The 13905-nt window shown below is 42.8% G+C and overlaps 1 protein-coding gene across 5 annotated transcripts in view; it reads right to left on the bottom strand.

The window, feature by feature from the left end:
* Positions 1–43: 43 nt before the first annotated feature.
* LOC100745559 (Down syndrome cell adhesion molecule-like protein Dscam2) overlaps positions 44–13905 on the bottom strand; it is a 126941-nt gene continuing 113079 nt past the window's right edge. For 2 of the 5 annotated variants that reach the window (XM_033324512.1, XM_033324515.1), the window contains exons 14-28: positions 13718–13905; positions 12919–13218; positions 12230–12361; positions 11918–12078; positions 11382–11545; positions 10100–10314; positions 8448–9041; positions 7851–8120; positions 7194–7648; positions 6228–6501; positions 5984–6142; positions 5135–5289; positions 2896–3115; positions 2219–2309; positions 44–2133 (exon numbers count right to left, since the gene is read on the bottom strand). In XM_033324512.1, the coding sequence (XP_033180403.1) occupies positions 1869–2133; positions 2219–2309; positions 2896–3115; positions 5135–5289; positions 5984–6142; positions 6228–6501; positions 7194–7648; positions 7851–8120; positions 8448–9041; positions 10100–10314; positions 11382–11545; positions 11918–12078; positions 12230–12361; positions 12919–13218; positions 13718–13905 (3643 nt within the window). In that variant the 3' untranslated portion in view covers positions 44–1868. The remainder of the gene's footprint in view (positions 2134–2218; positions 2310–2895; positions 3116–5134; positions 5290–5983; positions 6143–6227; positions 6502–7193; positions 7649–7850; positions 8121–8447; positions 9042–10099; positions 10315–11381; positions 11546–11917; positions 12079–12229; positions 12362–12918; positions 13219–13717) is intronic. The other 3 variants (XM_033324514.1, XM_033324513.1, XM_033324516.1) reach the window with 3 other exon arrangements.

Below are 13905 nucleotides of genomic sequence, written 5' to 3' on the forward strand. Positions count from 1 at the left end.
AGACACGGGAAGGGTGAGAATAATCTTTCAGACAAGAACGGTGTTCCGTTATGGAATTAGTGTTGTATATTTTACAAAGTAAATAGAATATAAACAATCTAAAGTCGTCTAAAAACACAATAGTACGAATTTCGTGGTAAATCATTTGTTCATATATTATAAAGTATACGATTTGTCAACAGATCGATATCTCTTCCTTCGTAGTCCCCGATACTTTGCTTCGCGATGCTTTCTGATCGGGGACGCCGACATAACGAGAGAGCACTCACTCAGACTCAAAAATCATCGTCACGTTGCCGAGTGAACGATCGGTTTGCTTGTACATACGGTTTAAACTGATTCGATGACAACAGATGCGTTACAGACTCGGTGGGTGCGTTTTCCTTAACGACAGTCGAACAAATTCATTAATACTCTGCCTTTTATTTTACTTTAGTTTATCTTATCTGTTTTTTTCTTTTTCTGCTTTTGTTGTCCGTTTTTCTTAGCGTATCACTCGGTCCGTCGATCGTTAATCGACGCGCGAAATTCAACGCGGCGAAACGACACATTTTTAGTTTAACACTTTACCATCGTGTTTCCGTTGCTCTTCTAGATTCGTTTCTCGCGATCCGCGGTCGCGCGTACGTAATGACGTACAATACGTACACAGTTAACAGCATGGTAAGTACAGACATCTTATAGACAATAGTTTATTTAGTTATTTATTTTATCTTACTTTTTTTTTTTTTTGCTTTGAACGTTAAAGTTTACGCTACACGTCTCATCTACTAACGTTTCAGTCTCGCGTAAACGAAACAACATCGATGGCAACGACGAAACATCATTTTCATTTCTTCGCGGCCTAGCTTCGTTATTTATACATGTATACAACACACGGTTGGTACACGAACGAGAAAACATGCTGGCTCGTTCGAGATGCGAAAGTAATCGTTCATGCGTTTCTTCGTTCAAAAAGGACGACGTCGAAATCAGTAGATAGAAACGATCTACGAAATTGGAAGACCAAGTAAACTCGTAACAAATCGCGTATTGCTCGCTCGGGATATGCACTCGGTAGAATGGAAACCGTTTGCTCGTGAATGCTTGCTGCAGACGTAGTCTCAACGATAGGACGATTCACCTTCGACGATAGTATCTCATACGATTCGAGTGTTCGGTTAACGAATACGAGATAATAAAGAGTCTCTTTCGTAAAGGCAAGTAAAAACCTTCCCTGTGGATCGCTTACGGTGCAGCATGTTCTTCTGTCGCAGTCTTCGTGTAAAACAGAGTTAAAAGGACGTGTTGATCGAACTCGAGCAATTAAGTATAAGAATCGTTCTCGACAAAACCTGCGAGACTTTGCCTAATTTACAAAAGTAGAGAACGTGTTCGTGTCTTTCATAGGATAATCGTTTTTTCTCGAACGAAATGGCAGTCGACAGACAAGTTCTGATTGATCGAATTGCCCCGAGAGGAGCAGCTGAGAGGATCGTGCGATTCGCTTGGCAGCCGAAACGAGAAACGTGAAAAATCGAACAAATGGTGTTGTTACGCGTGTTCGCAGGTTCTCGCGAATACGAACGAAGTGGCAGTTAAAAGAACACATGGTTAAGTTCAGTACGTTCGTTTTGTTACAGGATACGATTGACACTTTCCCATCGACATAGGCCAGGAACACGAACAGGGGACACACGATCAGTGGCCGCTGTGCTCACAGTGACCAATGATAATAATTAACGAAAGACGGACCACGATGGTTTTTCTTTACATCGAGATAGTTGAAATGTGGTTTCGTATTTTTTTTTTTTTCTTTCGCTGAATGCATCGTAGAGGTTCACACCGTAGGTTCTACGTTCTTCGTATTTTTTTTCCTTCTTTTTTATTTACACCGCGATTACGAAGTCACGGACATTTCGTTGGCTACTGTGGCCGCGATCGAAGTCGCACTCTGCCTCGCTTAGCTCAAACGCGTCGGAGAAGCCCGTGGGTGGGTCCAGCTTGGGGACGAACAGATTCCCTGATCCGTCACGCTCCTGGTCCCGATTGGAGCAGGAATTGCTCGACTGGTGCTTGGAATTGCCAAACCCGGAGATTGGGCCGAAGTTGGAACGGGTCTCCTCGCTGGTATGACGCGCCAGCTGTAACATCCTTCCACGAACAACAATCATCGTTACTTCTTTTTAACTTCTCCTCTAACAAACACAGTTAAACACAACGAATCAACGTGGCTTACTTGGATCTTCCCCTTCCAGGAAACGATTTTCTCTCAAAAATCGGTGAGGGTTCTGTAGACGTGCTAGATTCTGGTCCATGGTACAGGAAGTCTGAAAGCAGAAAACGTAACGATTTCCCACGATCGATAGAAACAAACGCGGTATGGTTCGGCGAAATTTCTCCAACAACCGCCTGATTCCGTTCCAACGTTTGACGATGACAACAAACAAGCGTGAAATACTCGATTACATGTTTCGGTGCACTCTAATAAACGTATATAGACAGGCAACGGGAACGGATGTCCGGTGGTACTGCGGTGCATGGAAATATTAGGTAACTCTCCTCTCCTTTCGTTTCCCCTTTTTCTTTTCTTTTTCATTTTCGTGACCATGATCGAAAGGGACATCGAGGAACGAGAAGGGCGGCCCCCTCTTTTCAATTATAATCGAATAGAATTAGACAGAGACTAGAAAGGAAAAGAGAGATAGATAGATAGATAGAGAGAGAGAGAGAGACAGACAGAGATAGAGATAGAGATAGAGATAGAGATAGAGATAGAGATAGAGATAGATAGATAGATAGAGAGAGAGAGAGAGAGAGAGAGAGAGAGAGAGAGAGAGAGAGAGAGAGAGAGAAAGAAAGAGAAAGAGGATGAAACAAGGCGTAAACCGAATAGAAGGATGAAAGATTGCATACTGTGGACACGCGAGTCGGCCGCAGACACCGAGTGGTGCGAATCGACGAGGTGATTGGAAGACTCGGTTCGGCTGCTGGTCCCGACTTCCGTGTCGCTGTCCGAGCCCAGGGTGTCGTATTCCTCCGACTCGGACTTGCCCTGACTGACCTTGTGCGTTTTGTGCAACGGCGCAGAGGACGAACGGCCTCCGCGCACCTTAGTGTACCGGTTGCAATCCGACTGCAATCAGACGGAATTGGTTCGATGAATTGGCACATTCGCACGAGGAAACGAGGAGGCGCGCTACACCGATCTCTCTCGAATCTTTCGAATCGATTTGTCCGTCGCGGATCGTTGTTCAGCGACGTCCGTGCTAGCGTTTAACCTACAGATTTTAGATCAGAGCTATCGATTCCGACGTACCGTTGGTGGAAGATGTACGGTAGAAACCTGTTTATACGAATCTGTCAAACGAAACAAGAAGCCTATATAACTGGAGTTAAAACGCAACAGGAGTTGGCTTCAGTGTCCGTGAGTGAGTTTCTTTCAAGTGGATTTCACCGCAAGGGGAGTTTGTTTAATCAGATGCTAATTATAATTTCGCTCGCACAAATGATATTCGTATAAACGGAGTTTTCTATTGTACAGTGAGATTATAAAATCGGTCAAGTGTTATTAAAGTATTTTGAGAATCGAAATAATAATGCGAGATACAGTATGTATATAAAGAGAGAAGGAATTCGGGACTTCGTTCAGAACTGTACGAAGTGAATTCAGAATTCTTTCTTTCTTTCTTTCTTTGCAACAAATTTCAGAGTATTTTAAAAAGTCGTATATATAGTATACATAATTTGGAAAGAAGAGTTTAGAAATACGCGACTTGCTACTTTTCGCACGATGTAGATACATGTGTGTACATTATGTATTCTAAAAGAATCTGATATATCAATTCACAAATAACTTTTACAATTTAGGATTTAAGACGTTTCTATAAGATACGTACTGCTCTCAATTCTCTTGTATTAATCGCACATTAATATTTTAATTTACGACCTCACTACGTACGTACGTTCTTCCATCGAGTACAAGTACACATTGTATGTCTGAATGAATCGTCATATATTTCTATTACGCCTTGCAATGAGTACTTTTTGGAAATTGATCGGTTTGAGATCTTTTAATCTTCACAATCCACGCTACTGTCCTTTTTTTTTTTTTATTTTTCTATGATTGTATTTGGTCTCGGCGCTACAATCAAAATATGCCAGAACGCTTTGACACAATGTATGCTTTCTTATTCTACAGCTATACGAGCTAGTAATGACAAGAGTTTGCGAGAGATGTGTAGAATGGCGAATATAATACATGTAAGAAAAGTATCGTTTGCATCGGTGTTGCGGTTCCTCGATGGACTGATCAGGACAGATGCGAAACGAAGCAAGGTGGGACCAGCAGTCACAATGATCGATTCTCTATGATGCACATCTGTTCTACTCGATCCACGCGCATTCGTTCTACAAATACGTTCTTTTGCTGACAAATTATTTCGCCGCGGTCTGCGTCGACGTTTACGAATATGTATTTGACGGATCGTCTTCGAGCTCGTGATTGTCTCGCGGAAAAAAAAATCGTACAAACAAGTCTTCGTGCCAGACAATTTCTAAATAAATCCGATAGCCAAGACCGATGTGCACACGCGAAATGCAATTGGGACTGTGCTTTAGCTCTGGTAAAACATGCTGAAGCGAGATTAGTACACAGTTTCCCTTTTGCCGGTTCACAGAGAATTTTTGAACGGTGAACGCTTTATTTGGGAAATATACAGTGACATTAGCGGGACGGAAGCGAAGCTGTTTAGTGGAGAGCTGTTTCGACAACAGATAAAAGTTCGTACGTGTTTGTCCCTTTTTACGATATATTCAACGAACTAAACGACAATTAAACGATATTTTGTTATCAACTTGTTTAAAGAGATAGATCGGATTGTTATTGAGGCAGATAATTTCTTTCATCGCGCGTTGCGTATCGCGTAGTTTGTTGTTACAGCACTTTAACGACGTCAATGCCATTTTTAAAAAACCAGACGCAACGATACGAACTTCTATCTCAAGCAATTACACGTGGTAAACTCGAGGACAAATTCGAGGATGCATGCGGTGTGCGCAGTGTGTTTTCCCATTGGTTTGATGAACAGACACGAATGGCGAATAGTAGAAAGCGACGGTGAATGACAAAAACAAATTGAACGTGGGACGATACCTCTCGTAATTGAAGAGTGTCGGCTGTGGACAGACGAGGATCGTGATAGACGAAGGTCTGAAGAGGCGCCGCGGAATTACATCGACTATCACCACCTGGCGGTACGCTCTCTTCTAGTTGGAAGGTCGCGTACGGATAAATGTCCTCCGAGTACTCTGCAACCATTTTTCAATATCTCTTTGTGATCCTTAAATTCCTTAAATTATCGTCTACCTTAAAGTAGTCAACTCCGTCATTGTTGCAATCATCTGTCCCATAGGTATGCTATGCGATCTTTGAATGCATGATTTTTCAAATGTAATCAAACATTTGAAAATGCCAGTTTATGTACCATGAAACTATAGAAGAGTAGCTGTCTTCCCTTTTTTTATTTGCGAGAAAGCTCCGTATAATTTGTATTATTTGTATTATACTGTGAATCAGCTACTTTATCTTGCTGATTATATAGGAATATTCTAAAATACTTTATGATAATAACAATTCAATAATGGCGATAATGATAACGAGACATTTGGATTATAAACCGCTAGCGAAGTAAAAAAAAAGAGGAGAATTACTTCTTTCGTAGATCTTAATCTTGGTAGCGATACACACTACGCACAGTGAATTATGCGTTTTCTACGTTGGAAAATATGTTTCCAGACAGCAATACTATACGTTTAAGGATTATTCCAGATAATTTGCAAGAACCGAGACGAGCTGTCAAGGCTGTCTGACCGTGCGTTACAGGAATCTACTGAAAAACTATCTTTATTGCCAGTAAAATTCACACTTTGTATTCAACGACGAAAGAGTTAATCAGCTAATTAAACGAGCGGCACTAAACAAGCGTTTTCCCCCTCCAATTACCTGGAATTTTTTCCAAGGTAGCCATCTCGTGTATCGGCGAGCGAAGCGGTTTGCGCACGGTCGCGTAATATTGTTCACGCTGCTCCATGTTCTGCTTATTGTCTAAGGCAGCTGCAGTCTGGGCGTCGTGCAGGCTCGCAATCTCCCCTATAAATGGACCTACGGTCATTGTCATCAAAGCGTTACACGCGCGCAGAGGTTCGTCGTCTCTGCGGCTAAGTCGCGGCTAATTCTTTTTACTAACGTTTCCGGAAACAATAGAACACAGCACCAGCGGCGGCAATGATCGCCAGCGAGCTCAGTATCAGCGGGACTATCAGTTTTAGATCCGAGTAGACGGACGTGTGTTGAGGAATGTAGTGATCGATCTCCACGGATGGCACGGTGCTGCTGGTGTGAGGTTGCAGAGTCGTTATCCTATACTCGGCGACCGAGAAACCAGCGTTGTTGTGCGCTCGTATTCGAATGTCGTACGTGCTCCCAGGTTGCAGCTCACTGAGCGTGTACGTCTTTTGTACCTGGACGACAAACGTCACCGCTATTTATTATCATACCAGAAGTCGATGCTATTGCAATACCTAGTCTGTCTTCCTAAACATTTTATCTGATCTAGATAAGGAAAGGTGAATTTATACTTATTGAGATATGTATAATTTTATATGCTAGATTAGGTTAGCTGCGTAGTAGTAATACTTGTATGTGAATATCACATGTGTGGAAGTATGTGTGTACGCGGCGTCTCGTAAACAGATGAACGTAAACAGTGTTCACTCGGTTGACAGTCGGGTATGGAAGAAAGACGCGTATAAGTGTGTATCGATGAATATCATTGAAATCGCTTATCAAATAAATATATAACTATTCTAATATGAATTCTAAGTGTAAATTTAGAGTTCCTATACCATTATTTCGGCTATTAAGATAATTCTCAACAGTACCTTACAAAACGATTATTACGTGCTAATTCTTTCATTCATGTTATATAGGTACGCGTCGAAAACTACAGATAAGAGTCGTAAAGACACGTGAAAAATGACGCTTTGAAATGTATACGTATGAACTTAACAAGATGTATATACACAACTTCTTGTTCTATATTTTACGCACGTTTCTGCTACAGATTTTCGTTACATCGTCGTCTTGATCAACGATGAAAGAGTTAAATCGTATTATTGAGAAAAAAAGAATCGATTGCATACGGCTTTAATACCTCGATGCTATTCGACACCAGGGTCCAGATGTCATCTCCGTTCTTCCTATACTCGAGCTCGAAATACGTGATAGGACACCCTCCGTCGTTCCACATGCTCAGATGAAGAGTGATCCACGATACGTTCACCGTGATGAATTTATCACCGTTGCTAGGCGAGCTTTCCGGTTTCGATCCGTTCGTCGTGGCCTTTACAATCTCGCTTGGCGAACCCATACCGATCCGATTGTACGCTGTCAGATACATTTGATAATCGTTGCCGCACCATAGCCGTGACAGCACAAAACTGTTGATCTTGTGGGAGACTTTCACCTCCTCCCATTCGCCGGATTCTCGTTTATAGTGAAGGATGTAACCCCTGATTGAGGCGCCGCCATCGTCCCTGTTCTTCCACTGGACGTTGATCGAATTACTGGTCGCGCTGGTGGCGTGAAGCAACGGGGCTGCTGGAGGAACTGTGAAAGCATCGTAACCAAATTATTCTACGTGTTCCTGAATTTCCCTCGTTAGTTCGTGTCGCGATCTTAACCGAACTAGGGAGCAATTTTCATATTCAACGTGTGTGTGTGTGTGTGTATTTTTTTCTTTCTTTCGTTGATGAAATACTTTGAGATTCGACAAATTCCAAGAAGAATTGTCTCGAATCGATCAGTCTACCTTGCACGGTTAAACGATGCGTGATCTGATCGGATCCGTGACGATTCTTCACGTAGCAAGTGTAATTTCCGCTGTCCTCCCGATGAAGGTCCATGATCTGCAACGAGCCTTCCGTCAGCAAGGACACCCTGCTGGACGATTTCACTATCTGGCCCCATTGTTTCCATGTCACAGATGGTTCAGGGTTGCCGACGCTTTGACATGGTAACGTCACGTTCTGTTTCCATGGAACGACCAATACTGTACCGAACGAGAATACCGCCGCTCGAACTGCAACACAACGAAATAATAAAAACTCAGCTGGGATAACTTGGAAGACTAGAAATCCCACGGTACGACGTTATTATCAATTTCAACCCTGTAATACTTATCAAGGACATATTAACGTTATATCGGGGAAACTGTACTAAATACGTCAATCGTGAAAATAGATAAAAATAAAATTTGGAGTACGATCACTTCGCGCGAACTCAGATCTGCTACCGAATATAGTCTCGGTATTTCTGCATCGTAAAATCATCGGAACGAGTTACAAAGTCGCTCGGAAATAACTAAAATAAAACGATATATCGCAGGATTAAGTTTAACAAAACTGACCTTCGTTAGAAAGTGAAACCGTAATCGGCTGAGTCTGTGGTCCTTCGCCCACCGAGGTCACCGCCGCGATACTAAACTCGTACTGGTTTTTCTTGTGCAAATTCTCCACCTGATAGCTAGTTTGATACGGAGGCAATGCCCGCTTGTACCATTTTCCCTCCGGGCCAACCCAGCGGATATGAACGTTGTACGACGTGATGTTCCCGTTGCTTCTGAGCGGCGGCTGCCAGGATACGATAATCGATGTCGCCGACCTGACGACCGCCTTCACGCCCGCTGGTACCTCCGGTAGATCCTCCTCGGTGACGCAATGCAAAGGTGAGGACGCGATACCGTCACCGGCTCTGGTCGAGGCTAACACTTGTACAGAATAATTCGTGTACTTCTCGAGGCTATGAATCACGACGGTCAAGGCAGTGGTGATCTTCGTTTCCGTCTTAGGCGACTCGGTCAGGGCGTTCATGTTCTCCCATATGACCTTGTAGCCTTTCAGAATACCGTTCAGACTGGAGTCGGGTGGCGCGTCCCACGAGACCTGCAGTGATTGCGAGGACAGCGGCGTACACCGAATGTCTTGCGGCGGGCTGCTAGGCACTGAGGACATTTCAACGATGTCGCCAGTCAATTACGCTAACATGCTAGATTTGACATTAGAAATGCTAATGCTGCCAAAATGCTGTATTTCGGATTGCTCGTATTTATGGAAGGCACCTAGATGAATATCGATTTTTATTTAGAAGTACGATTAGTATACGTAGGAATTATATCTGACGGTTCGACGATCAAATTCTGTGAAGATTCCATGAGTACGACGGAGCAACAAATGTATTATACGCATTAATCGTTCAATGCTTTATTAAAAAGTTGCGAGGGAAAAGTATATTTGGCGTTATTTTAATTGCATACTTTCTGTTCTAAGAATAATTAAATTCAATCCACTATCCGCAGTTTAAGATCGCTTGCCGAGCTTCCACAATCTCGTTACGCGCTTCAACTATTTTCAAACATTTGCGTTTATAATAAATCGGCGAAAGTAGCGGAGCGCGTTCTATTTTCCGTTAGTCTGCGAGCGACCAAAAACCAATATTTAACTTTCAACTTTTTTCAAACCGGAACAGAAACGACAAGCTCCACTCGGTTTCCGAAACTATTTTTAAATTCGTCCGAAAATTTTAACATCGAACAGCTTTGACGCGCAGAGTTGTTGGTTTTTCCCGAGAATATTCCTACGAAAGATGTCCATAAAAGACGCGAGTCGGCTACCAAAAGTTGTTGCCGTTGGCAAAGCCACTTCGGAGTTTAACCGGCGCCGCTTTCGCAACGCTCAGGATTAAAGAACTTATTTGCAAGCAGATCAGTTTCAGGCAAGCCGGATGCTGAATTTATTATTTATTCGAAACTCCACTGGATATATATAGATACGGCGGTTGGTATTCATAGTGGAATTCATGATAGGCTCGCTAGCTACCGGTATTATTTCGTTCATGAATTTTTGATCGTCGCCAAATAGTATTCGGAAAATCTCTTTCTTGTGAACTTCCTGTGTCTCTTTGGGGTTCGGTTTTGCAAAATTTGCAGGAAATCCGTTGGAAAATGCGAAATTCCGGGAGAAAAATGAACAAGGAAATTCATTCGTCTAAGGTATTTCTTACCATCCTCGAGGGTTGTCGCAACCACATCCGGCGTCATGGGACCTTGGCCGAGCACGTTGTACGCTTGCACCACCACGCTATATCGTGCAAACTTCTTCAAGTTTGTTAGCTGATATTGTCTGCCTGGCATCGATGTTCTTGCGAGTCCTAAGGCTACGCTCGCTGTAGAAATTCGCCTCTCTACGGTCCGAAACGTGTACTGGTCCGCTCCCAACCTTACATTTCCAAACATTAATTTTAGAAATATCCTGTACGCAATTAATTTATACCTACTAAATGTTGTAACGACTGTTACATTTCAGTACATTACGCGTATTCTACGGATCTTTGCACATTTGAATTTCCCATAAATGGATAAAAATTCGCAGTCTGATAATGAGATTACTACAAATAAAACATCATATCGATGCACGAGATAGCAGGACTTTTCCTTCTTCTTTCAGTATAATTTTGTGTAACTAAAGTCTCAACGTAGTATTTACGGCACGTGATAATTCCGATTTTATACGAGGTTTGATGTCCTGTATTGTTCTTTGAATATCGGATACACATAAAATAAAATTCGATCTCATTTTAAAAAGAGAATAAAGTCATCTAGAGCCAAATCTCGAGAGTAAGAACAAGTATTGTCTTTGAACATGTTACGCTAACTGATATTCCTGCAAATTATATTAAATATCCGATTGTGTACATACGTATTGATTCATTCCATTTTTGTCCGTTCGTGTAATTCTTAAATATATCTGCCGTTATTCAACGATTTATTCCCGTTACGGTTTTACTACACCGCGTAACATAAATATGTATCGTCGAAAAAAAAAAAAAAAGAAAAATATAAAAGAAATATACGCAGAGAAGGAGAGCGCGACAGAGAAAATTGGTATTTTGTGAAATTTCAATATATCCATAACTTTATTTATACAAATTTAGCGCGAAGGGAGACCGCTTTAACTGTTGGAACAACAAGTCGATGAACACTTGCATGGTGTCGGTAAACGACGCTCTGTGTTTGGTTGGCAGGTAGTATAACGCGTTTCGAAAATATTTCAACGTCAATGGTCCGTGGGCGAAATAAACGAGAAAACCGCGGCTGCTGGCTGCGGTTATTTATCACGAGGCACCCTGGCAAAGTATAGAATGTCAACGTTATCCGAGAAACACGCGCTCGAGCGCAATACGGTATGCCGGGGGGATCGCGACCTAACGGAACGTATTCGAGAGGTATCGTAAGGTGAATGCGTGGTCGTTAAAGGTTGCTACGTTCTCCCTAACGGATCGTTACCTATGTTCCTTGTAGCCAACGTGGTAACCGAGTATCTCTCCGTTCCATAAATCATGATCAGGTGGGTCCCAGGTGACGTTAAACTCGGTCGAGCTGACAGGATCCACCTTGAGATTTCTTGGCGGACCACCTGGTTTCTCCCCTTCGGTCGTCGTTTCCAAAATCTGAAAAAAAGAGAAGACCACGCACCTTCGTGCAGTAGTCTCTCCCGACGTGAAATTTCATTTTTACGTTTCGTTCTCGCGACGCGTTGGTTTCTCCACGACTTTATCCACCTGCGTTCGCGATAAGGAATCCACGTTGTAGAATTTTAATCACGCTAGCAACGGTTACGAGAACACGGAATGAAATTCACTGAGAGAGAAAATTACAGTTCGACGTGTTACTCAGAGACTACAGAATAGGGATCGATCCTGAGTGTAAATCGACTTCTGAATGATAGTTTCTCTCGAGTTACAGAAGGATACGCGGGTCGTACGGAAAGTTGGTAGCGTAAAGCGCAATCGATGTTGCATATTAAACTTCGATATACTCACGTCACTCGCCTGACTACGACCCAATTCGTTCTCCGCGTATATTCGAAACTGATAGGAGACCGCCGGACGCAGACCGTTCACGTGAGCGTGAACCTGGGTGCCTGGCACTGTCATGTGAAACGTGTGATCGTGCCACACTTCTGGAAAATAAATTGCGTGGGCTAGAAAGGAGAAGATCGAAGCACCTGTTGATCGGCTGTTGCAATTCTATTTCATTGTTTCTTGTGTCTCTAACGCCGTCGTGTGGTAAGAGGTTCTCCCATCTTCTAACTGTATTTCTCAAGAATCGCGTATTGAAACCAATTTAATTACCAGTATCGGTTTTGTACTCGATGATGTACTGGGTGATGGGGCTGTTGCCGTCTTGACTGGTGGTCCAACTGATGTTGATGTAACGACTTCCCTTTTCGATCACGTGAAGATTCCTCGGGAAATCGGGCGGCTCTTTGCATTTGCAAAACAAAATTTTTCCCGTTAAAGCTACGTTTCGACGTAACCAATGGCAATACCTATAGATATATATCCGACCGAAACATTATTTCATTTTTCGATCCGGCCACACGCGGTTATCTCGTCTATCGCTGTATGGGTCGGCGCTTGTGCGAAAATGCATTAAATTAAATGCGACGAGTCGCGGAACTCGCCTGTATGCATTACGATAATTACGCGAAGCGTGACAACGCTATATGCAAATATCAAGAAACCCGGAAACATTATTGAAATTGTTTCGTCGTGTATCGAGTCGACGTATTACGCCGATAACGTCATTACCGTGCATCATCGTGCACGTGAAAAACAGCCTTTTAATCTACCTTTGCCTCGGAAATTTTCTCCTTTTGTTTCCTTTGCGCTCTCGGTCTTCCTCTGATTTACTCCGAGTTATTACGCGGACATTGCGGACGTCGTTAATAAGTCTCCTTTGAACGAGAGATCATGACGATTGTTTCCCCGTTTGCGGTCTCATCTTCCAGTGAAATATGATTTCCGGCAAGCGTACCTACCTTGTATGTACAGATGAATTGTCATTTCGTCGCGACCATAAGCGTTCGAGGCTATGCAGAAGTATCTCGCGCTGTCTTCTCGACTCGTGCTTATAAACTCGAGCGTGCTGACGCTGCCGTCGGTGGTGTTCTCCTCCTTCAGCGTATACCGATAGTCGGACAGTTTCTGTTCCAGGTGTGCGCCCATCTTCTTCCAGATTATTTTCAGTGGATGATCGCCCTTCGCTTCGCAACGCAACGACGCGCTCGAGCCCAGCCTCGCTGTTTGGTTACGGTGTTTCTCCACGAAGTGGGCAGGTACTGCGCGTATTATTATCGAGAACAGTAATTTCGTTTCTTTGTTTCTTTCGTTTGAAGATTCTTTGTTTCGATACTACGACACGGAGAAACGACAGAGACGAAGATCTATTTGTTATAAAGATCTACAGTGTGTCCAATGACGTATACGTATGTATCATGGATTTTTCGAAGAAATTTTATTTGAACGAAGAATCTTCCATCATGGTATTATATATAAAATGAACAAGCGTATATCAAGTATGTATATCCTACTCGTACTGAACTAAAACGAAAGATACCTGAGATTTTTTACGAATATCTCTCTTTCTCTCTCTGACTCTCGATAACTGGTCTGACAAGATCCTGACCATGGTAAATCAACGAAACGCTACTTTACTCTGTTTTTAATTCTCAAGATATACACCTCTATCAACGAAGAAAGAAACGAAAAAAAAGATCATTATCCTAGAGAAACGAAAGATTCTGACGATTTCTCGTTATTAAAATAATGGCAGCTTACCGTTCACCGTCAGATGTACGACTTTACTGAGACCAGCTCCGATTCCGTTCACCGCCTCGCACAAATAAAAACCCTCGTGGTCTTCTTGCACTCGACCAAATACCAGAGAGCCGTTCGAGTGTATCCTCAGGTTCTGAGGGTGCTCGTGCGTGACGATGTCGCGATAATTGCCAGGTTTTTTGCCGCTA

The sequence above is a fragment of the Bombus impatiens genome, unplaced genomic scaffold (assembly GCF_000188095.3).
Source record: "Bombus impatiens unplaced genomic scaffold, BIMP_2.2 scf_3474, whole genome shotgun sequence".
NCBI lineage: Eukaryota > Metazoa > Arthropoda > Insecta > Hymenoptera > Apidae > Bombus > Bombus impatiens.